General features: G+C 45.8%; 2 protein-coding genes across 6 annotated transcripts in view; both read left to right on the forward strand.

The window, feature by feature from the left end:
* Positions 1-11,507: 11,507 nt before the first annotated feature.
* Positions 11,508-12,798, forward strand: LOC119706147 (translation initiation factor IF-2-like). Its single transcript, XM_038149385.1, has 2 exons — positions 11,508-11,613; positions 12,251-12,798. Exons 1-2 carry the CDS (start codon positions 11,508-11,510, stop codon positions 12,796-12,798), a joined length of 654 nt encoding a protein of 217 aa, XP_038005313.1.
* Positions 12,197-22,268, forward strand: part of TMCC1 (transmembrane and coiled-coil domain family 1) — a 72,212-nt gene continuing 62,140 nt past the window's right edge. For 4 of the 5 annotated variants that reach the window (XM_038148836.1, XM_038148837.1, XM_038148839.1 and 1 more), the window contains exons 1-2: positions 12,197-12,351; positions 15,828-16,073. The gene's annotated coding sequence lies outside the window, so the exon portion shown is untranslated. The other variant, XM_038148838.1, reaches the window with a different exon arrangement.

Raw genomic sequence — 22,268 nt, forward strand, 5'->3', positions numbered from 1 at the left:
TCTATAGGTACCCTAGCAAATGTTTACACATCTAGAAACAGTAACAAAAGTAAAAGCAACTAGAAAAAGTAAAAAAAAATCATCTCCTGGGAGTTGCTTTCAGACCTGCATTTCCATGAGTGATTCAGAGCCCATAATGGAAAATACAAAGTTAAAGCTTTCATAACATTATATTTATAGCTTTTTTTTCAAAAATATGACCCAATATTTTGACATTTGAAATAGCTTATGAAGACAAAGAAGCTGACACACTGTTTTTAAAATATTTTCTGGATGATCCCAACAATAATCTGTGATTATTTTTGAGCTTCTGCTGTTCATGTTTTGTGGGATTCACATTCTCTGAACCTGAGAGAAGCAGTGAGAGAAGCAGAGAAAGGAATGATCAAAACAATTCTTATCTTATTTGTTGCTCCTGTGTTGTGCCAAAGCAGAATGCAATGTGGAGATTGTTTATCCAAAGTGATGGTGTTTTGTTTCCTTGGTCTATCAGGGCCAAGCGTGTGTCCAGACTGTCGGTCAGCAGACGGTCACAAGATTTTGTTCAGTTGAGTGTTTGTGCAGTTTCAGTTTAGATGTAGTGTAATATAGTATAGAATAATATACTATAATAAAGTAATTAATTAGCCTTCTGATATCATGGAATCCTCATCATTTCTCCCTGCCATGGGGGTCGCCTTGAATCTGATAATGTTGAGTAAATGAAGCTTAGGTTTTATTGCTTGGGCAAATTATGAAAATACCATGGATTGCCTGATAAGTAGGTAGTGCCTTTGATCACTAGCTGTACTTACAAACACATTACCATTGTCATTTGGGTAACAAATTATCCCTAAGACAACACCAGGGTAATCCAATTGACCTTTTACAACTACTTGTGCTTTTCTTGAAAAATGGTAACTCCATCTTCACTGGAATCACTTTCAAATCTGCTTGGGGCTGGGTGCAGAGCAAAGAAGTTGCATGCGATGGAAGAAGGCATGTACTAGTTTTTTTACTTGAAGGTACATAGCATTGGTCAATACAGCCTGTAATGAGGAACTGGAAATCACTGCTAGATGAATGCTAAGTTAAGGATACCTCCATCTGTGAGTCTGTTACATAGTTCAGCTGGAACTGTGCTATACTAAGTGTTTCAAATCTCTAGCTGAAGCTTGCTTCATCAACGATGGTCCAGCTGCTCTTTAGCATGGTGCAATGAAAAGAATCTGGAGACGTCAGCCCAGCAAATCACCCTGTCCTTAGTTCTGAATGCCTTTGTCGCCTCTCTGATGGGCAGGAGGAGCTCTGACCTATTTAAGCCCAAGATCTTCACAGAATTCTGCAAAATGAATAGTTCTGTACATCCCTTATAATTTCTGCATATGAGCACATCACCTCAGGTTTGGGATCTGACAGGTTTTCTGAAAACATTTTTGTAAAGTAAAAACATTTTTGAAGGCTCTTGCATCAAGACTGGTATAAGACCTTGTGTAAATTGAAGAACAGAGATAATCTTGCAGAGATCCATTTAAAAGTGTTTACAGTATGAATTTTTGTTTCCTGTCTTTAGAGATGGGTGCCTAACTCAGAAAAAAAATTGTGTGCAAGAGTACCAAGAGAAAGTGAAATTCTCTACTTAAAGTGCTAGGACCCCAGTGTTGATGACAGATAATGTTGATTTTGCCTTCTAGAAGCAAAACTTAGCATACCTCTACAGGGCCTACAACTTGTTAGTTGCTGATACGCTGAAGAGCAGGTGTGGTCTTCAGGGCAGTCAGGACGAGGGAAAAGAGACAGAGAAATCTTGACTCCATGTTTCAGAAGGCTGGTTTATTATATTATGATATATATTATATTAAAATAAACACACTAAAACTATACTAAAAGAACAGAGAGAAATATGCATCAGAAGACAAGACAGGAATAGAAAGCAATGTATAACAAAGGCTTGTGACTCCCAAAAAGTCTGACCCAGCTGCCTCCTTGATTGGTTATTAAGTAGAAACATCCAACATGGACCAATCAAGAAAGCACCTATTGCATTCCACACCAGCAGATAATAATTGTTTACACCTTGAAGCTGAGGCTCTCAGCTTCGCAGGAGAAGAAAATCCTGACAAAAGGATTTTCATAAAAATGTCGTGGTGACAAGCAGGCTTTACCTTGGTGTTAAACAGGGCATTCCATACAGCATAGGTGTAAAATGGCATCAAAGCCAGAGAGCAGAGATTTGCAGGGAGCACTTCCTGACATGCAGGCTGCCTGGCACTGGCATTAACTCTGTCCCGGCCAGACCCAGTATAGCAGTGGTTACAGAGGAGCTCTGAGCTATACGTAAAAAGGGCTCTGAATTAGCTTGTTCTTTCCCTTGTTTAGATAAAGAAGCCAGTTTTGCCAGTCAAGACAGGTGCAATGTGCTCACTCTGTAGCAAACTTAAACTGCAAGGTTATTAAGTCCTTTTCAGCCTCAGGTAGCAACAGATGATTAAATTACAGGGTTAGTGATCTACAGTAGTAGAGAGTTTGGGGACCTTGTGAGGTAAAACAGTATCTTATTACAAGTAGATCATGGTTTATTTGGACTTCTGCTTCAGAATATGGACTCCAAGTTGATATAATCTGGACCTCCCTACTTAAAAATATAGCAGACTACAAATTCTGCAGACTACAAGTTTTGTAGTCTGCAGAACTAACTTCTGTTAGTTCTACACTAATAGAACCAGCAGAACTTCTTTTTTCTTCTGCTCTAACTTCTGTTCTTAGAGTTCTCAGCTGCCTGACAAATTGACAACACAAAAAATTAAAACCAATGTAATGACAGTGGATTTACATTTAAGTGGTGACATTTACAAAGGAAATTTTCCATTTAAACACAAAGGAAGTAGCCAGGTTTGCTCAAGTAGTTGTTGTCTTGGTTGCTTTGGTCCTTCGAAGATCTGACAACATATGGAACGGTGGCAGCTTCTAGGTACCAGATACTGTCCTCTTTTTCTGGCTGTGAGAGCAGAAGTAGAGCCCTACTATGGCATGTGAATCAACTGCAACCCTTGAAATTGTATAGATGTAGAGTAAGTTTGTGACTGTAGCAGCATTTAAGTGCTATCTCCTAGGAACACAAGTGAAAAGATTAAGTTAAATGAGTGATATTGTGTCATCTTACTTGATATTGCCAGAGGTTGCTAAAAAGTCTTTGCTTATTTAATGTATCTATTTCAGAAAATATATTAATGTCCGAGCCAGATAAGAAACCTGCTCTGACTGTGAGAGTGGGAGTAGAAACTGCAAAGGGGCCTCAGTCCCAGCTCAGGTGGTACAAGTGTGAATGCCAGAGTGGCTCCTGGATGGTCAGACAGGGAAGTTTCCTTAACACTGCTCAGAGGGCTGTACCTGCAGGTGCCGTTGTGCTGTTCAGAGCCCAGTGAGCCAAAGGGGAGCTATAGCCATCCTATTATTTTTAACTGGCATAAAGTAACATTGTCCTTGTGTTATTGAATTTTCAGCATCCAAATGATGATGGAAATTTTCCAACCAGATGTGCTTTCTCCAGGATCCTTGCAGATGCTTCTAATTAATGTGACTGTGCCTGAACAACTTTGTCTCAATTCTGCGCCAATCCTCCTGGTTCTCAGCAGTGTAAGAGTTTAGGCTTGACTTGTTCAAACTTGTATTTGTCTTATTCCAGTAATATTAACACAAACCCTGTAGCCTGTCTCGCAATGGGAACAGAGCACAAATAACAAACAGTTTGTGTTTTTAAAGAGACTTACATATCCAACTATGGAAAAACAATCAATGACCATTTAGGTGCTTCTGACTGAACAAGATGTCTTTAAATTAAGTCTCACATCTCATATGAGACTTGGAAACAAGAACACTCTGACTTCCTAATTTAGCCACTGAAAAGCAAAGAAAGAAGTTTGAGTTGTTTGGCTAGGTGACATGTATGCTTCTACCAGGGGTCTTCAGCAGGGGAGCCTTTTTCCTTTGGGCATCTGTCACCGGGAAGAACAGCCTTTAGGGGAGCAGAAAGACTGGGAAGAAAACTAAAATACTCCATTGATGACCCTGAAATTAAGCAGCAGTTGGTGATAATTTTCTGATATTTTTCTTCATTCAAAGAACTCACTAGTTTTAGAACGAATTGGTGGTGCAAGAGTTGGAGCACAGTCACCCAGCTGGATGTACTGAGAGTAGAACTGGGGCAGCTGGTGTTAGACCAGAGTCATCTGTGTCACTGTAAACCATAATCAGACCTAATTGCACACAATCACTGAAAAGACACTCTCATTCCTCTTTCTTCCTATCCACACTGCTCCAAATTCATGCTTGCATAAATTGTAGGGACTGCTCAGCCCCAGCTGATTTAATTCAGCATACTGATCAGATGTATCAAGAAGGGTCAAGTTTTGGCACAGAGCTAGACATTCCTATGACAAAGACTGAAATGATACTGTGCTTTCATCCTGATGTAGTAAGACCTGCTTCTCAGTGCAAGTAAGTCTAGAATGGCAACAGTTGTGTTGTTGATCTTTGCTTATTTTGTCAAGGGTGGGCGTGATGTTATCTGCCTTTTAGAAAGACCTGAATAAGCTATATGTATTAGTATTAGAAATTAAAAGCCTCTTGAATCTGCTTACCTGAGCCACAAAAGGGGAGCTGCCAAGTTGCTCTCATAATTATCAAAAAAGTTAAATCTTGTATGGAAAGAAGAGCCAAAGTAATTAAGAATTTATTTGCAAAGGAAGCAAAGATTACAAACTTGTTTGTTTTCTCACACCTGCTCTCCACTTTGGCAGTACAATAAAGCAAGGCATAGTTAATGCACTTTTCCCTAAAATTATTAATGCACTCAGGGGAATATGATCAGCTGAGGCTTTGGAGATCACACCGCCATTTGCCCAATTATACCTAATGACAACACATTGTTCCAGCAAAATGTGTCTATTCTTTGGTAGGTTACTTTCCTCTCAATATTTACTTATTGATCCAGTAGTACCTCATGCAGAACAAACTTCTTTGTTGGCAAGTCATGCTTATGAGAACAGAAAAATCTTTTATGTTACATTTTTAACATCTGACCAAGTCAGTGAGAGGAAAAGCTTCTTGTATGGAGCATGACAAATTTTTGTGATTTTTGTAAAACAAAGCAATAAGCTGAATGTCATTATGGTTTGGGCTATACAGATAATTCATGTTCTGTGTTCACTATTTCTTTCTGCTTTGATGTCATAAAGCATCTTAAACTATGTCTGCATTACATACCACTTAGAGTAAATGATTGCTTTAATCTTGTACTCCAAGTAGGTATATACTCAGTTCATTACAGAAAATGATATGTTTGCTCAGCAAAGCTGCAGCATCATGAAGCTCAAGACATATTTATCTTTTTTTTTTAGTTGTTGTTGTTTGGTTTTTTTGGGGTTTTTGGTTTGGTTGGTTGGGTTTTTCTAATTTGGTTTGGGTTGGGTTTTTTTGTTTGGTGTTTTGTTTTTGGTTTTTTTTTGGTGGAAGTGGAAGGGCTTGAAGAAAGCTGGCGAAATGATGTATCCCTGACTAAAACACTTAAAACATTTTTGTGTCTGCTGTGAGTGTTCATGACAACAAGTACAAGCTGATGAGTAAGGGCAGGGCTGGATTCTGATTGCTCATACAAATTGTCTCTCTAGTTACTTTTTTCATAGTTGTAAACTGCAACAAAAGAAATAGCTTTTTCAAATGCAGAACCATATCAAGGTAGCTCACTACCACCATTCAGCACTTTCTAGTTGGATTACTGCTGTGGTCGTCAGACCCTTTGGAGATTATTCTTTAAAATTTTCAACCTTATCATTATTGCTATCATTCCTTCCAGCATGTTTCCTGAAATTCTCTCTTGTATGCTGGCCTCCATTGTAAGAGAAGGAAAGAACCTTCCTTGTAAGAACCTCCAATTTTGTTCTCACAAAAGTTCTTACCAGTGAATTGAGCTGGGGGAGTATACATGGGCTCTGTATTCCCCTTATGAAGCCTGAAAGCACTGAGTCTGAGAAATGCAGCTGAGTGCACTGGCCACTGCTTGAATCCATTTTTTCTCCCCCACAGCCTTCATTTTCTGTATGCATCCTCAGAAAGATGGCAAACCTGGCAGTTTTTACTTACAGGAAAAAATGAAAACATGTTTTTTCTCTCCCAGTGTATGAGAACTGGGAGTTTATCATTCAATGTCACAAAGAGAGAAACTTATCATGCCACCAAATCATTCCTCCCAAGCTAAGTATTGATCCTTTGTTCTTAAGTAAACCCTGCAGTTAATCATAATCATTCTGAGACATCTCATTCCAGTGACTGGATCAATAATGTCTTTGATGGTGTCCTGCAGTGTTTTCCTGTCATTCCTTGGGACCTCTCTGTCACCTACTGTTCTTCCAGATCTCAGTGCAATTACCTGCTGCAGTGGTGAGAATGCTGTTAGCCCCTTCCCACTCATGTAGGACTCAGCCAGGAGGATATGGATGAGGCCTCAGATGAAAGTGTTTGTAATCAATGTCCATGTGAACTCCACACTTTCCCTCACACTGATGCTGGGAGATTTCCCCCACCGTGTCACAGTAGTCAGACCTAATGCCCATAGGATGATTGTCATGAGCCTGCCTTTGGGCAGAAATACACAAAAATATCCCAGTTCCCCTTCTCATCCAAAGGCTCAGCATAAACCTGCCAGAGAGCAGTGAGTCCAGGGGCTCACTGAGGGATGGAGGACCAGGAGGTGAGCAGCCACAAGGCAGGTGGGGCAGGGGCCTCCCAGTGCGGCACCTGGGGGCACACCTGTGTGCACAGCACAGGGCAGCACTGGCCATGGCAGCCAGAGTCAACCAGAGCATCAGGGCAGTTTGTGGTGACAAGGTCCAGCCACAACATCAGTCCATGGGTCAGGATCAGGTCTAGTGACAGTAACCAGGGTTACATGTGATTGCCAGGCAGGTCTGTAAAGTCAAGACAGGTGATCTAGGCTTGGTAGACCTGGCCACAGCCTCTGGGTGTCTCCTGTTGATCCTGCTCAGGTGCTAGGGGAGGCCTGGCCTTTGCAGGCCACTGCCTTGCCAGCTGTGCTATGGTGTTTGGCTCCTGGCTCTCCATACTTTACTGAGTAGCCAGCCCTTGCTGAGCCCTTTTTTTACCCTTTCTCTACATCTCCCATGGTAAAACATGCAGCTTAGGGATGGGAAGAAATCTGAGCAGTCAATTTTAAAGATGGAGTTGCAAAACAGAATAGTGCTGTGTCACCTGCTTACCCAGAGTTAGATGTGCTAATCTTAAATAATTTCTGAATCTTTCTGATAGACAGGGCTGGTTGCATGTTTGTTAGAAGCCTTGGTCATTCAAAAATTGCCAGACAAGGGTATGGGTTTTCTGTGGGGCTTCCTAAGTTTCTCAGGGATGTGGTTTCTTCTTTTTATACTACTTTGGTGACACAAATCCCATCTTGTTCAGATGTAGTTATAGAGAAACCAATATGTGCTATAAGTTCCTTTAAGATCTAGTATAACTGTATCCTCATGAAAACTTTTAAGTGCTGATGCCTCCCACCAACTTCAATGGTTTTATCCTACTTACACACCTGGAGAGTAAGAAATATTTGTATTTGCCTTAGAAGTGTAAACACCTAAGTCTGTAATGGTATTGCAGTAAAAAGCTTTATACAAAGTATAACTAAAATTTTAAAAGGCATCTTGCCCCATACTCTTAGTCCTCTTCACCTGAAAGCAAAGGTGCATTCTTAGATCATAGCTGGGAACCTTCAAGACATAGGCCACAACAGGATTTTGTTCTGATGGAAGGATGTCAGGTGGGAATTTGTTCTCTTAAGTGCATTATAACCCAACAGTCTTCCTGTGGTTGTAAAGTACCTTTACTAAACTCAGAGGAAAATTTTTAAAGTATGCTTTAAAATAATTGCTGAATTTCTAGTTTATTACTTCACTGCAAGTCAAGAACTGAGCTTGGCCTGACATGTTCCCACACTTTGTTCTTATGATGTGATTTTACTCCAAGCTTAATTCCACACTGGTTAGTCAATTGAAGTACATCAAAGGTAATTTTAAGTTAATGCACTGGGATTGAACTACATAATATTGCACAGCCTTTTTGCAGCAGTCTGAATAGAAGATAGTTAAGGGCTCTAAAATATGGTGCATACTTAGATGCTGTAAACTGACCAGGGTTCAAAGTGGGATGGATATCTTTTAAATTGTAGAACTTAATTTTAATCCTGGATTTAAATATCCCAAATTCAGATGTTGTCATCCAGATCTCAAGTCAATGACCTGAATTCAGCATAAAAATCCAGCATCAGTTTTTTACCTCAGGCTATCCCTCAGTTCCCCGATATTCTGTACTTCAGGGCACACAGTGCATAGTGCAGTTCTTCAGCTGCTCTTACTCTCTTGTTCTCTCCCATATACACTGTTAAAATGGAAGACAGGGAAGAAGTGGAAAACAAGGACCTCCTGCATTCTTGCATTTCTTTTTTTCCCAGCCTGGTTTGTGCTTCTAGGCAGACTGTGAAATTCAGGTCACACAGTACCGCCAAACCTGAGCCTATCCCAGTAGTCTGTTGAAAATGGAGAGAATATGCTCAGTACAAGTCTGTCCTTCAGTCTGTTCCCTGAACCAGCTCATTTGGCCTGAATAACTCAAAGGCCTGCAGTTTCCACATTTCATTTGTATCCCAGCATTTTAGTGGATATAAATTTCTTAGGCATTTCAACTGCAGTTTGCAAAGAACTTTGTAAGGAAAAAATTCAGAAATGTATTTGTGGATTTATAATAGTCAGGTTTGATTATTGATTTCTAACTGACCTGAATCTGTTTCCCAAATCCATCTTAAAACACTGCATTGGTTTGAATAAAACCCCACTTTTACTACACCCCTCCCAACTTTGTAATTCAGTGTTACAAGCTTAGGTCCTTATATAACCTCTATATGGACATGAAGCGTGAGGCAGGACAGACACCTAGATGGCAAAGAGCAGCTGCTGACAGGAGGTGCCAACAGGCAGTGAAGCTCTTGTGGTCCTTCCAAGGATGAACACAGTCACTCTGAGTGATGTAGTGCTGTTGGGTACTTTTACAGGGTTCAGACTAATGAATGGCTTGCTAACATTTGGTTAATTGTCAGGGGTGACAGTGTAGCCAAGTATTGCATTAGAGGGGCAGTATGAACTCCTAGGAACAGCAGCAGGAGCAGCGCCTGCCCACTCCTTTCCATGCTAGAGGGACACCACTTGACTACCCAGTCTGAGACACATGCTATGACTTATTTCACTTGTAGATCCAAGCCCACATGGGATCCTGAAGCCTCTGCTATGATTAAGTCGTGCTGTGTGCCTTCTCCATTTGTCCTACAGTGACCTGCTACCAAAGGTTTCAGTAGTTCTGCACTTCCTCAGTTCAGGCATTCCTCCCTTTTTGTACAGTGGAAGGATTAAACCATTTCTTTATTGATTCTCAGACAGGAAGTCAACAAAGATTGAGTTTTGAGGTTTTCTACAGAAAATAATACTTATGTTGAGTTGAAGTACAGGTTATGGGTCAGCAGTAAACAGTAAAGGGCCAGTATGAAAGTCTAGCCTGGACAATGGATATGAAACAGGTGTTTCAGCTCTAATGTGAGTGTGCCCTGTGCCTGGAGCTACCGGTATGTGCCGTCTGACTGAGTGTGTGTTCTTAACACCTACTGCCGGTGCTGCTCAGTCGCACCTTGCTCCTAGCTCAGTCCCAGCCCGATCCCTGCCCGGCCCCAGCTCAGTCCCAGCCCGTTCCCAGCTCAGTCCCAGCCCGATCCCTGCCCGTTCCCAGCTCAGTCCCAGCCCGATCCCTGCCCGGTCCCAGCTCAGTCCCAGCCCGGTCCCAGCTCAGGCCCAGCCCGATCCCTGCCCGGTCCCAGCTCAGTCCCAGCCCGATCCCTGCCCGATCCCAGCTCAGTCCCAGCCCGATCCCTGCCCGGTCCCAGCTCAGTCCCAGCCCGATCCCAGCTCAGTCCCAGCCCGATCCCTGCCCGGTCCCAGCTCAGTCCCAGCCCGATCCCAGCTCAGTCCCAGCCCGATCCCTGCCCGGTCCCAGCTCAGTCCCAGCCCGATCCCTGCCCGGTCCCAGCTCAGGCCCCAGCTCCGCTCACCTGGCTGGGGCGCTGCTGCCCCCTGCCGGACGGACCTGCCATCGCGGGGAGCGGGGCTCCGCCCGGCGTGTCCCCCGCTGCCCTGTGTCCCCCCGCTGCCCTGTATCCCCCCGTGTCCCCCGCTGCCCTGTGTCCCCCCGCTGCCCTGTGTCCCCCCGTGTCCCCCGCTGCCCTGTATCCCCCCGTGTCCCCCGCTGCCCTGTATCCCCCATGCCCCTCGCTGCCCTGGACTCAGCCTACGTGAGGGCAGCCGACACGCGTGTGACACGTCTACCCTCGGGTCTGACTGCTCGGCACCCCCCTGGGGTTACACACTGCGAGGTGTGGCTGGGCAGCGTGGTGTTCCACGCACTGGCGTGGGTGCCCATGGGCACCTGTGGGGTGCACAGGCCGCTGAAGTGGGACCCAGCGAGCCCAGGTGCTGCGAGGTGCCGACAGTGCTGGGTAGGAGATTGCACTCAGTCGATTTATGCTCACACTCTGTGCAGTAGCTGTGCCTTACCAAGGGGAAAAGCTGTCCAGAGTTTCATTCCAGTGCTCTGCACAGCACCAGGAATCCACGGCAGTCCAGTCACAACAAGGACACGTGCTGGTGTACGCAGAGAAGCTGTGCAGATCAGCTGTGGGGCCTTGGTGTTCCTTGCTGATGTTGAGCATTATGCTGGGCTGGACCTGTGCCCTTTGAGCATCGGGCGCCCTGTACATGGACACTTGAGAAAGGTGTTTTTAATACAGCACCTCCATCTGCAGTGGGAGTTAATCACATTTATCTAGCTCAAGAGCAATGATATGAGGCTTTCTTGGAAATGCCACATGAAAAAGACTAAATTTTTATTACTATTTGCATTAATTGCTTTTCTTTTACTAACTTCTTTGGCTGCATTGGAGCAGTTACAAGAGACACAGCATCTTGCAAGTAGAAGTGTATTTTTCATTATATTATTGCATTACACCATTATCTAGAGAGTAAAGTGCATCCTTCAAAGATATGATGAGCCGTAATTTCATTGAAGGCTCTCTAGGATTTCTGGACCATGAGAGCAAAGCTACAGCAATTTAGTCACGGGAGCTAGAAAATCAGATGACAGCCCCTTTAATACTCAGCTGGGAATATGCTATTGATCTGAGATACCGCAGGCTGGAGTGTCTGCTGTGGTGGAAATGCATGGATTTTACCTTTTAAGGACATTTCAAGCCATAGCAACTATTCAGAGCCAACCCTGGCATGACTGTCCTTTCCTGCTCCTTCGACACAGAGGTCAGAGCCAAGGGTGTTTGGCAGGGGTTTTCCCTGCTCTTTGGAAGGCCGTGCTTTAGTCAGTGCTGAGGGGGCCGTGACTCACCTGTGCGGGGTCACACCTGAGCGGGGATGCCGGGGTCTCAAGGCGAGGAGCCACACAAGGGAGCTCAGACGCGGCTGCGCCTGAAGGGGCCGGGCCCAGAGGGAAGGGGCTGCGGGAGACGGGAAGACGTGAGTAGAGGAAAACTGAGTGTGGAGTGCGAGTCTGCCGCCAGCGCAGCACAGAGACCGAGAGCCGCCCCGGCGCTCCCTGCGACCGGGCAGGGCAGAGACCAGAGACCAGCGACCAGCGACACCGGGACAGGGACCGGGCAGGGACCGGGAGCGGAGCGGGCCGGGCCGGGCAGAGACCAGCGGGGGCCGGGACCGGGACAGGGACCGGGAGCCGGGCCGGGCAGGGCAGGGCCGGGCAGGGCAGGGCAGAGACCAGCGGGGGCCGGGCCGGGCCGGGCAGGGCAGAGCAGGGCCGGGCAGGGCAGAGACCAGAGACCAGAGACCAGCGGGAGCCGGGCCGAGCCGGGCAGGGCAGAGACCAGAGACCAGCGGGAGCCGGGCCGGGCAGGGCAGGGCAGAGACCAGAGACCAGCGGGAGCCGGGCCGGGCAGGGCAGAGACCAGAGACCAGCGGGAGCCGGGCCGGGCAGGGCAGGGCAGAGACCAGAGACCAGCGGGAGCCGGGCCGGGCCGGGCCGAGCGGGACCGGACGTGACCCCGCCCGGCCAGCACGTGACCGCGGCAGCGTTGCTGAGGCGGGGCCTCACCGCGCAGGCGCCGTGGGGAGGGCGTGCCCTACCGCAGGGCCCGCCCCCGCAGGTGACGCCGCCGCGCGCGCCCGGCCCCACCTCTCGCGCGACGTCCCGCGGCCGGGCCGGGCGGTGGTGGCGCGCGGGGATGGAGCGGCCGCCGCTCGGCCGGTGAGTGCCCGACGGACCGCGGGAGCGGAGCGGGATGGGGAACGGGGCGGGAGAACACCCGGAACCGAGGGACGGGGCGAGGGGACCCCGCCCGACCGGCCCCGCGTGCGCCCGTCGCGAGCGCCTCACCCACCCCCGGAGCGGCCGCTCGGGCGGGCTGTCTCTCGCCGCCTCCGCTCCTGCGGCCGGTTTAGGATTCCCTGTCCGGGTCGCGGCCCCGCCGGCCCGCTCGCCCCGTTCCGGGCCGTCGTTCGGGACGCAGGGCCCGGGCTTCGCGGGGCGCTGTCCGGCCCGGCGGTGGCGAGCGGCGCCCTCGGCCCCCGCCGTGGCCCCGCGATCGCCCCGATCCCCGCGGCCCCTCCCGGGGGCGGCCCCGCGCACGTGTGGCCTGTGCTGGAGGCTCGCGAGGCGCCGCCTCGGCCCTGGCGCTGGCTTGGGGCGGGCTGAGGCGTGTGTTCGCTTCACTGATTCCTGCTCGCCTTGGCTGTCTTTGATGAGATGGTTAAGACACGAATTATTTCATGGCGAGCTCAGAATTTGCCGGCTTAAAAGCAGATTGTCAGTGACAGGCCTATAAGTAAAGAGCTTAAGGGTTAAAGCAGCAGCTTCGAAGCTTTATGAGTGCCAAAATTCACGAGACTTGGAGCTGACACTGTGTTTGTGACTTGTGTGCAGCTGCCGTCACTGGAGACACAGCAGTACCTGGTGTGCATTAGTGACAAATGTGGTGGCCAGCAGAACTCCCATGGTGGGTGGAGGCATCGCTTTCACTAAGAAACTCTACCAATAGGGAAACTTAATGAGGCTTCTTGGTGGGTAGGAGGTGTAAAGGTCTGAACTGAAGGTACAAAGATCTGAGTCCAAGGCTATGGGAGAGGGAGACAGAAGAGGGTAATGTAACTCCCACTGCATCAGTAAACAGTGTCCATCATCCACAATCTTTAAAATCAGGTGTTTTTGCAGGTTGGAAGCCCTTAGTAACAGTCCAGGCTACTGGTGTGATCACTCAAGTAGTGATGCCTTGACCTGAGCCAGTGCTGCTGGGTTCTCCTCAGCCCAGGGACCAAGTGCTACTGTCCCTGATGCTCACCACTGACTCTGTCTTGCTCAAGATTAACATGGGGCAGGTGACTCTATTTTTGGTCACGATGCTTCTCTTAGGGTAAATTTTTGGTCCATCTGGAAGTGCCTAGAGGCAAGGAAGGCCCAGTGAGTAGGGTGTACTCACTGGAAGGGCTGTTTCTGTCTTGGTTCTGGGGGGGCTCTTCCTTCTCTTGTCTGGGGACAGTGGGGCTCCCCAGCTTGCAGGGCTTGCGCTGCTCAGAAGCTCTGCAGCCACACAAGGTTCTGGCACCAAATGAACAAGTTTGTTGGAGCTTTGTACACACAGTGTCCAGTTCTGTTGCCTGATAAACCCACCCAGCTGGTCTGGAAGCCATCCAAAATATGAAAGCAAACTGAAGACGGAGAAAGATCTACTTTGTGTGAAATTTGCTTTAGAAAGAAATTTGAACTTCAGGTTTCAATAAAGTTTGGGGTTTCCCTCCTCCATTTACCACATAAAATTTACCACATTTACCACATTGCTGAGTTTGGTTTTCCAAGCAGTTCTGTGTCATAGTTTGAGCTGTCTCGCATCTTATTTAATCACAGCTGAAGTTCTTGTAATTAAAACCTATGTCTAATTCAGATACAAAATAGAAATCATTGGAGGTCTACAGATTTTGTTTGCATGTGTTTAGAGGTGCATTCTGCAGGAAATGGGTTGTATCTAGTGAGTCAGCTCCTCCACTGCTTGGGTGAATGGCCTGTGCCTGACTGTGGGCCGGCAATTGTGGCTGCTCTGGAGTCAGGCAAACCTTATTTTAGTGTTTTCTCTTGTCTTTCTGAGAATTGTTTTGAACCATTCAAAAAGACTTGGTATGATAATATCTTGGGCTTGGTTTCTAGGAATTTTTGCTTAGAGCTCTGGAGGAGGAGTCTTCCCTTTCCACTGGCTTCCCCAGCACACTCACTGGTGTGGTGTGTTCTCCTCAGGTGGTTCTGTAGCTGTCTGCCAGTGAGAGCTGGGTTTTGGCACCTGAATTCACCAAATGCAAGGTGTTTCTCAGGTGAGCTGGCTGGTTGGTTGCCTCTTGGTAGACCTGGAGTCTCCTCACCCCTGAAATAAAGGGAGTGGTTTTCCCTGTGCCTGTCCCCTAAGGCCTGATGAAGGCTGGTTGCTGTGGTACACTGAATGCTGCTGCTTGGCACAGAGGTCGTGCGCTCTCCGTGGGGGATGGAGCTCATGGCGACTCGAGCTCTCTGGGGCCAGGAACAGGGTGGTCTCTCAATAGCAAGACTTGCAGAAATGGTGATGAACCATTTCAGCTGACATCCAGAGGTCCCTTCCAAGGTCAGCAAATCTGTGAACTCGGCACAATGTTTCCTAGAGGATAAACTGACATCCCTGGAAAGAGTGAAGATGGCTGAATGAAATGGAACATGAAGGCGGCAGTCCAGACATGCATTGTTTGCACTTCTAGAAACTCAGTATTCTGCTGTGGTTAAATACTGAAAATACATAACTCCCCTAAGCAGTTGAGACCCTGGATATTGTAACAGCACAATGAGCTGATTCTTTGGGCTTGAATTCAAGCTCAGTGCTCAAAATTGTTATTCCAGCCAAGCTGTTAAGGAAAAAGGAAAGAAGAAAAGAAGCAATTGTGTGGAGTTAAATATATTTTTGCAGATGTAATGTCTTCATACTTTCAGAAACATTTTATGGTAATGCAGATCTAGTTGACCCTTTTTATTTATAGACTCATGTACCAAAAATACAAAACAGTTCTCTCAAAATAAGGTTGAGAACTTTGATTTGGAAGCTAGATCTGACACACCACATGAAAGGCAAACACAGAACAGGAGGTCTCTGCCCCAAAAACATTTCAAAAACATTTTATTAGCTTAAATCCAAACCTGAAAAGTTCAGAAGTTTGCCAACACTCCTGAACATTTATGCCATGCAGGTATCCCCCAGGTATGTATTTTATGTGCATGCTGTGTCAGGGCTTCCATCACGCTCTGTGTTGGTCCTTGTTTTGGACAGCGGCTTAATTCTTTAGTCTGACACTGGTCACACTGGCATTCCTGTGGCAAAATACTCAGTGAACATCAAGGCATTTGGTGAGCTGGGAAGGTTTGTCTGAATCAGGGCAATCTGTGATGTGGTATAGTGTTGCATGCTCTGATGTGATCAAACTTTATTTGAATGCTTAGAGGATTTCCCTCCTTGAGATAATTTATTAGGTTAAAGTAGTCAGAGTATGAGGTAGCTTCAGAGGCTGCTTCTGATTTTAAATACGTCAAAGCTAGCAGAAACCCAGTATTTCAAATGAGTTAATTCTTTTCTCTGAAGGGGACTCTGAATATGTGTGCTGTTTTATTGTTTATCGGGTATTAATGGCGTTTCTTATTATGCTTGTTAATTTTGGCAGGTCTTTCTCCTCTACAAAGAAGCTTTTTTGGCAAGATTTACTCTGAAAATGATCTACAGAACTGACTGCAGATGTCTGCAAGTGTAGAAGCTGATAAATCATATCTTCTTCCCTCCCCTGACTTTCCTGTTCCCTCTGGAATTTATACTTATAATTTTTTTTAAGTTAGACATCTGTTGATGACATTTGGATTACAACTGTGAGCATACCTATGCAAAGAGACAAGCTACCCTGAGCACTTTTGAGGTATGTATGCCTGCTATGACTTAGAACACATGGAAGGGGAAGGCCATCTGATTAGGGCAAAGAGAGCTCTAGGTGTACATATTCTAGATTTAGGCTGATGTGCACCATTATGCATGGTTTTAGCAGCAGAATATACGTGTACACAGTGAGGCTGTAGGAGCACCAGAATACCCAGATGGCATTGTATGGAGGGTAACCTTGGTTGAACCTGCTGTGGGAGTACTCAGAAGATTGTCTTTAGAAAAGCTGTATCCACTGCTCACCCATTCAGCTCCTAAATACCACCACGGTCTGCAGAAATTTTCTTCTTCGAAGTATGTGACAGACCTGCAGTAGTCATTGAAATGCGCCGGGGAGGCCATGGTGGTTGCTCTGTTTGCTTAGGTAAAGCACTCACATGAAATTACAGAGTACTTGCCTTGAATTTGAAAGCATCTGGAATGAAGGTTAGCAGACAAGGATATTTTGCTTGCCTTCCTGTGCACAGGTGCTGGCACAGTGGTCTCTGCTCCCAGAAAGGAGCAGTCTTGTTAGACAATATGCCTGTGATGTACAAGACACAAGCAGAGCTGGGTGGGATTTGCCTTGTTGCTGTGCAGGTTTGACCCACCCAGGTAACAAGAGATGGACAGCCTTGGCTGTTTCCACAGCATAGAAAGTAACCAGCATGCACAGTTTTATTTTCCTGGAGGCTTTTAGCTGTCTATACATATTCTAAACCTGGAATGAGGAAGCTGGCTAACTGCCTCTGTATGGGCTTAGAAGAGGCTGGTGTGCACTGATAACATCTTTTCCTTCTGTAAACTACTTGGACTCCTTATCCCTTCTGTGTTCTGGAGCAGTGGCAGTCTTGTCAGTTAATGGTGGGTTACAGTGAAAGGCAGCCAAACACACCTCTCTGGCTTCCAGGAGAGACATTCATTAGTGGGTTTAGTTTAAAAAGGAAAACTGGTTGTGCTGAAAGTAGCTATCTGACTGAATCATTCATCATGACACGTTGCCGTACAGGATGTATTTAGCAGACAACACGCATGCTTTTGTTGATAAGCTCCAGTGATTCAGGCTGAGATGATACTGGAGGGACACAAATCTGGCCTACCTCCCTGTCTGGCTTAAAACAGCCCGATGGCCTTCCTGTAACAGGAAGGCAGAATGGGCCATGTTGCAGTGCAAGTCTGAGCTGTGATGGGCAGCAAAGTGCAGTGGTTGGGAAGGGGATCCCTTACATGTGCTGAAGGAATTCCTCCGTCATTCGCCTGCAAACACAGCTGGGGCCAGGGATTGGCATCTTGGTGAGATTCTCTGTTACAACTGGGCAGAAATTGGTGCAGCAGACTTTAAATGTGTTTCTCATTCTGCCTGGGCAGTGTTATTTGGCTGTGGCAGTGTGCAAAAGTAGCATTGGGCAGAAAGGAGGAGCATTGTTCTCTGTAAGCTGCTTTCAGAGAAGCTGTAGGAACACACCAGGAGTGGTTTGCTGAGCTGTCCATTGCCACCTTAGTGATGCTTTGTGCAGTGTACCAGGGATGTGGATTCTGTAATCCACTTTTTTTTTGGTGTAAGTAAGTTATGGTGTAAGTAAGTTATGATCTCTGTAATCCTATCAATTAATGGTACACATTTCCCAAAAAAGCTGCCATTCTGTGAAAATAGAACAAGTCCTGCAGTATCTTTGAATACCTGTAAGAGTACAGAGTGCATGTGTCAGTGAGTGTATATTCCTAAACAGAATATTAGTCTTTATTTCCTTAACTGAAAGACAATGTTGACCTATCTTTGTAAAACATTAAGTTTCATGAAAAACATAAGTGCAGTTTAATTACTCAAACTCATGTAACTAAAAGTGAATTACTAATATGTTGGGTGACAAGGAGATTGAGTATAAGGTAAAGTTTTCTTTTGATGTAAAGAAGTGGCCCGAAAGGCGAAATTGTGTATATTAGAGAATGTTGCATTAAAACTGTTCTACAAGTTGTCTGAAAAGTGAGTAGAACATTAGAGGACACTGCAGTGTTGAGATAAATGGTACTGCTGTTGATTCAGCTGGTGGGATGGGTTATGACAGGAAGTTTGCAGATACCTACTTACAGTTTCTTCAGGTATAAATTTGGCAAATTTCAGTATATTTTGGATTTGTGTGAGCTGATGGTGTCCTTAACAAATTCCATAGTGGCCTTCGTTACTGAAGCTGTTGACTGTTATTTTCCTGGAAGCCAGTTGCCATGGTGATTATCCTGAGGGAAAATAAAAGTGTTTTTCATGGTTCCCAGTTATACTAGTTTTGAACAAAAGGACTGTGGCCTTTTCTAGGATCACTGGAAGTGCTGTACCCATAGCACTCCATGTTTGTAAATCACTGCCAGCTGAACAAGCATCTCGTGCTCTAGTGGGTCACAGTCATAAGGGGTAGTGTCACTTGTCTGTGAGAAGCAGTCCTTGCTGTGATCCTGAGGTTGAGTAGCAGTTAAAATGGGAGAAATTACACAGAGCGACTTTGGGTCAGAATCTGTTAGGAGTGAACTTAGCCCATTCAGGCCAGTGATGGCTGACTTGACTAGTAAGGCAAAATCTCTGTTGGTGAAAGCAAATCCCTCCAAGGTGTGTGGGGCTGTGGTCCTTCCCTGTGCTGGTTTTCAGCTGGGGTAGCCTCTAGCTCTGGTTGCTACTGATTTGTATTAAATGCCTTGTGGAGGGAGATAATTCTGTATATGTGAGCCTTTGCATAACAGAAGAACGTGGCTAGTACGCATTGGATGCTTTTGAGAAGTTTGCCTGGGCTGCAGAGCATCCTGTGGTAAGAGGAGCAGAGAGGGAGGCTGTATCAGTGGCTGCTTGCTGCTCTGCAGAGCAGTTCCTGTGCTGGTCATGCTTTTGCTGTGGGAGTTAGTTCTCAGCTTGTTTGTTGTGCTGAAAGTTTTGTTCTGGTTTACTGAAGTCCTTTAAATGCTTCTGGTGTAATTCCAGTCTGTGGGAGAAGTACAGGGTCCAGCACTGTACAATCTCTTTATTTATAATATATTAGTAGGGCCAGGTGAAGAATTTTCTAGGTGTTGCAAGATGGGAAGTTGATAGACCTGATGATAGTACTGCCATTCAGAGGCACCTGGATAGGCTTGAGGAATAGGCAGGCAGGAACCTCACAAGGTTCAATAAAGGGAAAGAGGAAGCTCTGCACCTGGGGAGGACCCACGTGGTGTAGGTGGTGTTCTCTAACCACCCATGTACCTGTACTGGGGGCCTGACCAGCTGCAAAGCTGCTCTGCAGCTAGCAAACGGGTGTTCTGGCAGAAACTCAGGTTGCACAATGGCTCTGTAAGGAGCCACTAACTTGGGTCTTGGTTTTGGCTCTGGTTATAAGCCTGCACCTTCTCACTGGTAGCTGAAGTTCAGCCTTATTTCAAATAAGACTGCTCTCTTCTTGTGCTGCTTTGGGTAAAGATTTGTAGGTTGGTTTTTTTTTAAGTAGACTCTACCATGAATGTGGGAGGAAACATTCTGATTTTGGCTGAGTTTTTAAATGCATGACTACTTGTTTCCCATTGGCAAAGTAGTCAAGCCCAATTGCTTCATACCATATTACTGCCTCTGTGCAGCTGGATGTGGAGGTGGATATTGAAGAGCAGCATATTTGTGAGTGGCTGCTTTGCTGTGCTGTGTTTGTGCAGTTTGTGTGTGTGTCTCTCTAAAATGCATAAGACGACCTAATAGAAGAAAAGGACCATAGATATGCATCAGTATTTTTATTGCAGAAGTCCAAAAAGTGAGCAAAGCAGGGAATTCACAAGTCTATGTGGTAGCAGTTGATGGGTGGCTGACATGGGTCCTGTTCCAAAAGGTGCTGCTCTGAGGGGATAGGGAGTTGTGGCTGTGCTGGGCTGGTTCCTTGGCACCTGAAAAGAGGCCTGGCAGCATGTCTGTGTGCTGCAGAGCAGGTGCCCATGGCTCTGCTCACACGGTGTCTGTGAGACACAGAGGCCAGGCTGATGCTGTTCCTACTTGTTACGGTACATAGGAATGCAGTTATAGTGTTTGCTGTCTCAAGCTCTGCTTGAGCCTACCTGGGACTGGGAGAAGTGTCTGTAATGAGTCAAGTCAAAAACACCTTATGCATGTCTCCTGTTTCTGTTGACAGCTGATAGCAGGTTTTTAACATTGAGAACAGGTAAGAAGGTGTGGATGGGGGTAGTCTTTTACTGATAGGTCCTCCCAGCCTCCTGCAAGTGCTGAGTGAAGGACTTCAAGCAGTGTTTGATGGGCAACCTGAACATCTTGTTTGTAGTCCTGTAGGGAGGAATGTGCTAAAGCTTGATTAGAAAAAGCCATGTAAACAAACTGGCCTCAGACTAAGGCCACTACTGTTATACAATTTTTTAAAGAGTTGCACTTAAATAAAAGCTCCCTAGACAAGCAGTCTTGAAGAAGGATCGGGAGGGAGAGTTTTCTTCTGAAGAGCAGGATGAAGCTGTCAATGGTTGAGCAGCATCAATGCCAGAATAGCGATGACTATTGACTTCTGGTCAGAATTTGTCTTGCCAGATTTGTGTGACATTTTAAACAATACTGGTAGAAAGAGTTGGTTCTGAGTCATCAGGGGGACTATTTTACTGCTCTGTGTGAGGTTAGTTCTACTTCTTTCACGAGTCATTGTAAATAAGATACTTTCCAAAATTCAGGGCTAAAAGCACATGTTAAAATCACACCTAGTGTGGGGTGTGGGTTGGTGGTAGATGATATCTTTCTTTACAAGCCTGCTGATTTAACTTGTTTTGACCTCCTTACAACTGCAAGCCTGGAATAAACCTTTCTTTTAGAACTAGAGTTGCTAAATCTTGCCAGCATCTCTGCTGGCATTATCACAGGTAATTCTGCTAGGAGTTAAAATGAGAGGCCATCTCTTATTTTCTTTGTATTACTAGCTTGCTTAGACGTTTCTCTTTAATGCCAGAAATAGGTGTAGTATAACCTTTTGTCTTCCCTTGGAAGTGGAATGAAAATACCTGTATTTCCACTTTATGGTTCTCTTGTTCCTGACATTTGAGTCAGCTTTGACACACAGAAGGTGGCAGTGTCTCTTGGCAGACAGGCAGTGAGGAGATTAGAGCAGCTTTGATCTCTCCCCTCCATCCTTCCTTGCCTGAAAAGATCCTGCCGAAATTCTTGCCGTGGCCTAGTACTGTTGCATTTTTCCAGAGAGTGAAGAATCAGATCCTGATAATGCAGATGTTAATAGGAGAAGTTAATAGTAGGAGTGCAACTGGCCACTAAAATATTTGAGATGCTTCAAGGAGTTTAATCCATTCTTTTCTTTGTGGAAGACAGATTGTTTTGAATGTTTGCTTAACGCTTCTTCAGTCTTTTCCTTTAGGGGAGGGAGTTTCTCTGTTTGCAAAATGCAGTATTTGAACTGTAGAAGTGAAATCACTTGTATTCTGATGAATCCTTGCTGAAGCTCTGCAGCTGTTGTGGCCATAGCATCAGACAGGAGGTTTTTGATAACACCATTTGGGAGTAATTGTGTACCCTGTCTGTCTACTTCCTCTCTTTAGCCTTATTCCAAAGTTGTTACATCCGGGTCCATGGTCAGATTTATCCCTCAGTCCTGCCTTCCTTCAAATAAAGAGGCGTTTTGGTTTTTTTTTTTGTATTGGTTCATATCACAGCTGTGGAAATATTTGTGCCTACAAAAGCTAAAACTGAATGCCATGCTGTGGTTCTGAAAATGAGCCCCAGGGGACAAAAGAGGTTGGAAATTCCTTAAATTGCCGTTTCTGTTGTACTTCTTGTGTTGTGAAAGGACAGCTTCAGATCCCTGTTTGGACTGTGGCTGGAGATGTCCCTTCAGTGTTCTTCAGTGAAGCCCTGAGTTCAGAGCATGCACTTGGCTGGTTTGTAGAATACGTAAATATGGGTGCAACATTTTTCCCTTTTGCAAAAAGCAGAGGTGTTTTAGAGGAATTGCTGCTGCTTGGCTTAACTTCAGTTTGGTTTTGAGGAAGAGTGGTTGAGGATATCAGTTTTCTGAAACAGGCCACTAAATTAAGTGGAAGTGTCAACTGTCAGCCCTCCTGTGGCAGACCACACAGTTCTGAATTGCAAGTTTCCTCTTGAGCCTAGTAAAGCAGGCTGTCTTTATAATAATTCTTCGTCCAGTTTGTTTTTCTTCTAAAATCCCCGCAGACTGGACTTTTAGTGTTG

The sequence above is a fragment of the Motacilla alba genome, chromosome 12 (genome assembly GCF_015832195.1).
Source record: "Motacilla alba alba isolate MOTALB_02 chromosome 12, Motacilla_alba_V1.0_pri, whole genome shotgun sequence".
Lineage (NCBI taxonomy): Eukaryota > Metazoa > Chordata > Aves > Passeriformes > Motacillidae > Motacilla > Motacilla alba.

Bases quoted from the DNA above. Each gene is read 5' to 3' on its own strand.
- LOC119706147 (XM_038149385.1), top strand. From the start codon at position 11,508: ATGCCGGGGTCTCAAGGCGAGGAGCCACACAAGGGAGCTCAGACGCGG. The intron at 11,614-12,250 runs GTAGAGGAAAAC...CCGCCCCCGCAG, and splicing joins CGGGAGACGGGAAGACGTGA to GTGACGCCGCCGCGCGCGCC.